The sequence below is a fragment of the Rhamphochromis longiceps genome, linkage group LG10, assembly GCF_057381845.1.
Source record: "Rhamphochromis longiceps isolate RC_006_pf linkage group LG10, R_longiceps_female_GT1.1, whole genome shotgun sequence".
Lineage (NCBI taxonomy): Eukaryota > Metazoa > Chordata > Actinopteri > Cichliformes > Cichlidae > Rhamphochromis > Rhamphochromis longiceps.
Window position 1 is genome coordinate 15,035,703 of NC_140566.1, and position 7,783 is coordinate 15,043,485.

Genomic DNA, 7,783 nt, shown 5'->3' on the forward strand with positions numbered 1-7,783 from the left:
GTAGAGTTCACTTAAATTGGTTTGGTTTCCTAGTATGGTCCAGACTATTAAGCCTAGCTTTTAATCCTGACTTTGGGAAGGCCATCCAAGAAGTTCAATGTTAGCTTCTTTATCCATTCAAAACCTCTCTTAATGTGTGTTTGGGGTCATTGTCCTGCTGATTTAAAGTGAAGTTAAATAATGTGGAGGTAGTAGTAGTCCTACACATTGTGCTCACATTTAGGCATCCAATACCTAACCTGTCATTGTGGCCAAATGTCTTTGTGCCTTCTGTCCATAAAAGTTTTCACCAGAAGGCATTTGGATTGTCCAGTTAGGTAGCTGCCTGGGACTTTCCGGAACATCTGAACATATTTCCTTTCAACTGAGGGTGACAGTTTGAGTCTTCTTGTTTGGGGCGATCGTGGCTCAAGAGTTGGGATTTCGCCTTGTATTCCGAAGGTTGCCAGTTTGAGCCCCGGCTTGGACAGTCTCGGTCGTTGTGTCCTTGGGCAAGACACTTCACCCGTTGCCTACTAGTGGTGGTCACGAGGGCCCAGTGGCGCCAGTGTCCGGCAGCCTCTGTCAGTGCGCCCCAGGGCAGCTGTGGCTACAGTGTAGCTTGCCATCACCTGTGTGTGGATGACTGGATGTGTAAAGCGCTTTGGGGTCCTTAGGGACCAGTAAAGCGCTATACAAATACAGCCCATTTACCATTTAATGAAACTTTTAGTCTGCCTGGTGGTTTCTGGAGCAACTAGAGCGAAAAGTGTTTGTTAAAGTGTAATGGACAAGTGTATCCTGATTTACAGCCTTAATCCCATGTTTCAGGGTGAAATTGGCTCCACAATTCCTGGCAGTACAGCAGCCATTTGATGAGGAGAAAAAAATAATAGATACAAGTAGCGCTCACAGTCTGAAGTACGCCCAGGTCACCGACCTCTTGGTCAGGCTGATCCTGTGGAGAAAACATCTGCAGTCTGCTCCAGGCGAAGCTTCACAGAACCACTAAAGGTCCACTAAATCTGAGGAAACTGGCCAAAAGCACCATGAACTTTATGTTTTGCAGATGTCAGTGCAATCCATCATGCACACTAATTAATGTCAAATCCACCCATTGCAGTTACGGCCCACACAGAACAAATCTGCTGTAATCAAGATTTTTTGTGTGTTCCCTCTAAAAAATTTTTTTAGAGACACAGGCTGATGAATGAGCCAGATAAGAACCTGGACGTTGCTTTACAATCGGACCGGCTCCTCTCAGACACGAACACCCTCAGGACTTCAGCATATGTTCCTTTTTATATTAATACTGGTTGTTCACAAAGATTGTGTGAACTATCGGGACAATTTCCACTTACTGTTTTCTTTTCCTGTAGGCCGTGGAAAAAACTGTAAATGGTTTACGTGACCACATGTGGAAAGAAGGCAAGCACCATTATTAACCATACCAAGATCTCCTGTGGAGATCTGTTCCAGATATAACAGGACCTTGGAGTATTTGTTTGTGCTGCTTTAGTTTCATATATAAGAATAATCAATTCCTTATAGAGTCATTTCTGATGAGGAAAGCAGACCTATCCCCAGCCGCGGGCAGTGTTTTTTAAAAGGAAAAACTGATGTGATCTGTGGCAAATAAAAAAGGGTAGACCATTTCAGGATTATGCAACAACCCATTTAACAGTTACCATCTGCTGGGATTTGTGTCACTTCGGGGAAACGTTTCTTACTCAGGGACTTTACATTTGTCATATTGCCTGTCACACCCTCTCTGCTTTCATTAAATTCTAAAGACAGTTAAATGTTTTATTGACTTATTGTGAATAAAATCCCCCTTACTTTGTTATAGAGGATATAACTTAACAGTATAATACTATCAGCTCTTTAGCTGCCATCACACTGAGTCACATGATGTGATGCCGTCACATGATTCAGTATTTGTATTACACAGAAATAAAAAGTCAGCGTCAAGACTGTGCAACCACCCTGAAGATGAATGTTGTCTGGGTGTGATGAACCCCGTCCAAGCCAGAGAGGTCAGTTTTTTGTTTAACACTGATTTGACCCACTCAAACACCGGAAGCCAGACTGCACAGTCACAGCAATGAAAATGCAAACCATGACTTAGACTATACCCATTTATTAATTACTTGAACGTAAACATTTACACACTAACGAGCTTCTGGGCCCAACAAAGTAAAACAAAAAACAAACCCCAAAACATAAAGTTAACGTACTTTATTATACAATAAGTGAACAGTTTCCTGTATTTTCATAGAAATTTGTTACAGTGTGTGAAATGAAGTATGGAGGAAAACTGACGCAGGCTTCGCAGTATTGAACTCGGATATAATAACAACACACGCTGCACAATATAAACAGAGCATTACTCAGAAGCATCCTGGATGCAGATATATATATACGTGCCCCCTTCACACCCACACGCTCTCCTATATATCCAAAAACATGTTCACACATCCACAGATAGAAGCGAGAAGCGACAAACACTTATACCGCACCTGATAATGATATAGGAAATAAAACTTTTAATTCATCCATCTGGTGTCTGCTGAATAACGGCAGGAACGATGTATTTGGGTATTTGAGCGGGATTGTGACTCATTCAGCGCATCAGTTTTCAACAGACTTTATCTGAGCTGTAGGTATCCCTCAGGTACAGGACGGTGTGCTTTGTGTTTTTCTGTGACTTTAGCTCAAAAGCAGGGCAGAGATATGAGAGAACAGTTGGGTTTAAAGCCACGTGAAGTTTTTAACAGGTAACAAAAAATAATCTCATACAACTGGCTTTTGACATCCACCACGTTTTCTACTCAATTTATTTTATGCTTTCATTTTTTTCTTCAAGGAGAAATAAGTACATACGTTACAAATGATTCCCAGCACAGGTCCGGTCTGTTTCCTTATTAGTAATTCGGTGAACAGCTGCTAAACAGTTTCCTCTATTTGACTCTGGAGCTGTTTCAATGGAAGTCACAGTCTACGTGTAGCCACTACGTGTATGCCAATGATGAAAAACATTTAGATGAATCAAAGCTAGAGCTTTCCAGTCCTCTGTAAATCCCTTCTCCCCTAGAAGGGAAACGAGCCTTCATTAACAAATGAGACATGCTCTGAATAATGTGCTTGTTGTGAAAGAATGAGACAAAAATAAAAATGTGGTCACCAAATTAACCAGTGGTGATGTAACTAATAGCAGACTATAGTATTTCTCCACTAAATGGCGTGCACAGCTGCTCACTCACAGACACATCACTAAACAATTTGGCAAAGAGGGAGGTGGAGCTGGTGCAGAAGCCAAAGCATAAGGAATAAGGGAGGACAGAAAGAAGGAGGTGATTGTTGGGCAGAAGGAAAACATATAAAGAGGGGGAGACCACACCGGAGAGAGCAACTGGAAGAGAGGCGAGGAGAAAGAAGCTCATCGGTGTTCTGATAGTGTTTTCAAACTTCTCCGAGAAACAGGTAAATGGATATCTTTTTATTACACAGTTTCAGTGAGTAGCGTTAAGCTGCAAGTTGCCAAAACAGCTTGCATAAAGTAGATTAGTATTCAATGGGGGCTCCTACTCCGTTCACCGCACTGAGATTTTTGAATGGCCCCATTGTTAGGTTGCTATGCAAGTTCACCACACAGCATATTTCAGGTACGCTCGTGTGGATTCTCAAGAAGCAGCAGCTTTCCTGTAACTAGATACAGCTGACAAGCCTGCGCTGATTCCTGGCGTGCAGGCATTTGAACCCTCTTGTGCAATAGGCCAGTGGAATGCTAAAGTGGAGTGTGGAACCTCCAAGTCTTAACAAATGAGGACTATTACTTGCAGTTTGATATACAACACTAGACATCATTTATTAACACTTTGCAGAGCACTCAATTTCAGCTACTTAGGTGTCGGCATTTTGTCATTTTGCCTATTTGAAAGCTATGTGGGCTGGGAAAAAGTTTTGATTTTGACCGATTTATTTTCCCACTGAAAATAGCGCTTTATTCAAGTCAGTCGATTCATTCGAAACGGTCCTTTGCCTCTGCAGGTAGATCATCTCCAAAAGACACAGAATCAGGGGGAAATATGTTCTCATTCTGGCTCTTTCATACAAGAGACAAAGCAACTGACTTACTAAATGTACACACAGTTAGAAGCCCGAGGGGCTTAAAAACAGATTCTAAAATATTCTGATGGAATTCTACTTTTTTATGTTTTCCAGTACAACGGCTGCCATGAGGGACCTTACTTTCCCACTCGGGATCATATGCCTGCTTTTCATCAGAGGTTACTGCCCCCTGCCTATGAGCTCAGAAGGGATGCATCCCATGGGAATTCACGGCCCATACGCACACTCAGACAAGGATTCTCTTGTTGACGATGAGGATTACAGTCGATATGAAGATACAACCACTAGATCATCCAAGACGTTGATTCCAAGTAGAGGGACCCTTAAGCAGTGTGACTATGATCCCTGTCTTGAAGGCCAGATCTCCTGTTTTGAGCTTGCAGCCTCCTCTAACTGCTTGTGTCCGGGGTTCACTTTAAATAATGTGCCCCCAGAAGCGCCCAAACTAAGCTCAGTATCCTGGAACGGGTCCGAAGTTGTACTTCAGTGGTGCACACCTTATTCATTCGTCACAGCCTATGTTGTGACTGTCGGAGGGCAGGAGAGGCAGAAGTTTGAGGAGGACCGGAGAAGCGGAGGAGTGGGCGAAGTTGGCAACATAGCAGAAGTTTGCGTGGTGGCCGTGAATGATGCCGGAGCCAGCGAAGGATCTTGTATGATGTACCATCCCAGAGATAACAGCCTGCCTTTGACAGCAGGGCTCATCGGGGGAGCCCTGGGCTTCCTGCTGCTCCTCTTGCTGGCCGTCCTGCTGTGGAGGCACAAGAGGCAAAGGAAACAGGAGGCCACCATCTCCATGCACAACACAGCTGAGACGAGGTGAACAGGAAGCACCGCAAGACTGGACACTCGTCGAGAGAAGTCTGTGCTCTGAGACTCTTCTGCATTATTGCAGTTAGCTATGAAAACACGATAACATCTGAGGTTTCCTGCACCACGAGGCTTTCTCAAAACAAGAGGAAGCAGCGATGTATTCATTTCACATGAATACATCCAACTGGTTATGCTCATCGCCTGATGCCTCCATCCTGAAAACCCCTCGGTGCGAGAAAGTCCCACATCCACAACAAATGCATAAAATTACTCACAGAATTCATTACTTGCAAATTATATTTTTTTTTCCCAGAAATGAAACCCTGAAGACAAACATCAAGGAAAACATCCCAGCATGTGGTCCCTGCTTTCAACTTGCTTAGCTGAGCAGCACAGTGTGTAACTGCTAATAGTGGGGTAAAAATACTTGAAGCTTACATGATAAAAGTTTTAAAAGCGCCACTATGGTGCTCCACGACTTTATTACTTGACAGAAGTGTATCTTTCCTAATCTTCTGTGCAAATTAGAGGTTTCTTGGAGTAGTGTTTACAAAATAGTGACGTGTATTAAAGTGTTAATAGCATAAAGCACAAGTAAAATGACAACAAGCACAAATTCTGTTTGAAAGAGTACAGCAGAAGGCATAAGAGATGGTAGCAAAGGTTCAAATGGCACTATAATTTTTATATAATATAATTAGGGTTTGTTTGCTGTTGAGCTCTGTGATGGGATGGCGATCTCTCTGGGCTGTACCGCCTCCTCTGCTCTATGAGGGCTGAGGAAGGCTCCCCCAGGAAAGGAAAAAGATGCTGTCACTTACTGTTGTAGACATCAGCCTACCTTTCTGACATGTCTCCCCAATGTGATGTTGTGTAAAGTTGGTCAGAAGGTTCCTTTGTGAGTGCGCATGCGCCATTAGCGTGCTGCCTGCTGTAACCCCTAATTTCCCTCGGGATGAATAAAGTATTCTGATTCTGATTCTGATCAAAGCAAGCTGTAATGAAATCTTTTCATTGAAACTCTCTGTGAGAGCTCCTCGTGTAATGGAAGTAATTAAAGCGTGAATGGATCGATTGTTGGAAACTGACTTAAACTGTATTTATTACAATTGTGTTCTTTTTTCGCCTCTGGACGTTAAATGTGTTTGATTGACCACTTTTGCTCGAGCCTGACTATTAAAATTAAGTAAAACGTCGCCTTAGTCACCACCGCTGTGTCGAAACGTGTCATTTTGTATCATCTTTTACTTGGTAGGATGGGTGTGCTTTTCCATCTGTCTTATTGACGGAAGTTATGTCAGCGCCCTGGACGAGCACCAGTGTTCGATGATGTTTTTTCCAGCTGTCACACAATCGCTTTTTCAGAGGGATATGGATTTTGCGAGGGCTGTCTCATCCCATCTGAGACTTCCCGTCACGCCGCATCGGGCTGATGAGAAGCTTGAGGCTTTTTTTTCCCTCTCTGCCATGATGAGAAGAAAGTCCAAAATTTTAATCCCCCCCCTCAGTTTATCTCATGTTCAGGCCTCCATCTGCGTTTCTAGCAGCAATGTTATAATTCCCTTTTGCTCCGGCTGCTACCATGGAGTTGTTCCACAGCCCTTGGCATGGCGTCTTTCTTATTCCAACTTGACTGCACAACTTACACCACAGAGCGCAGCATCGAAGTCATCTAACATCTGTAATTTGGAAACACAACAGACTGCTCGTTTGAGTGGCTCAAATGGCCTCAAGATGTTTGCTTTTATGACACACATTGCTGTCACTGTCAGACTGGGAGGGAAATATCTGCATGAATGGGCCGCTTTGAGATGAAACCCAAAAAAACACGAGCTGGCAGCAGCCTGTTTAAAATAGAAAGAGACATTCTGTGCTCAAAGCAAATGCAGAACACAAGAAACTTTGAAACCAGTAACAGACAGTTCACACCGTTTCTGCGATGGCTGCAGAACAGAAGAAGAACATGAAAAATACATTAGTATCTTATTTCAACATGCACACGGCTCGATTTATTTCAAAGTACACTACTTTTTCAAACCCTGAAAATGTTTTTGAATTTTTGATGAAATCAAAATTTAGCCCGTGAACGAGTGCCGAATCCAGTAAAGTTCTAAGAAGAAGAAAATGAAATAAGGTTGTGTACAGCCCCCCGTGGTCAAGTATAAACGCTTCTGAGTCCTTTGATGTTTAAAATGAAAAGGCTACAGATCTATAATGCCAATAAAAGACATAAAGTCACACTTTATGTCTTTTCCTCTTCAAGAGACTTCCAAGATCTTGTATGGAAGTATAAAACATCCGTATTAAAGGTGAGTAAAGTTTCAACAACTAATAAAAAATGATATTTGAATTAGATTTGCAAAATTCTAAATCTAAACAATCAGAATGAATTTACATGGTTTGAAGTCTTCACTTTGAAAATTCGAGGGTTTTTTCCAAGCAAATTCATTTTTATACTTAATTTTAATTTATTTTAATACTGAGCATCTGATCTGCTGAATCTGTGAACTATTAGAAGAAGAAAAAACCCAAAACACAATAAAATAAAGTCAAGATTTTGCTTTTATACCTGCGTTTACACCTGCAGCTGATCCAAAACAAGTCAGAGCTATTTTCTGTAAGAAGTATTCTTTAGCTGTGGTGTTACAATCAGGCATTTACATGAAATTTGTTTTTTCAATAAACGTTTATGATCTCCAGCTCTGAGGAAATGACTTAATAACTAACTACATAAAGGCTCAATTGGGACCTAGATGATGCACAGACTGTTCTGTTCTCTGCTAATCATTTGCTAATGTGAATATTTTGAGGCTCCTGATATATGACTCTCCCGCGTTTTGCAGAGCGCATTTTGAAGCTC

General features: G+C 42.1%; 1 protein-coding gene across 1 annotated transcript; it reads left to right on the forward strand.

The window, feature by feature from the left end:
- The first annotated feature begins 3,307 nt into the window (after positions 1-3,307).
- Positions 3,308-6,126, forward strand: LOC146660510 (LRRN4 C-terminal-like protein). Its single transcript, XM_085419581.1, has 2 exons — positions 3,308-3,462; positions 4,204-6,126. The coding sequence occupies exon 2, from the start codon at positions 4,217-4,219 to the stop codon at positions 4,931-4,933; it is 717 nt and encodes a 238-aa protein (XP_085275707.1). The 5' UTR covers positions 3,308-3,462; positions 4,204-4,216; the 3' UTR covers positions 4,934-6,126.
- Positions 6,127-7,783: the final 1,657 nt, after the last annotated feature.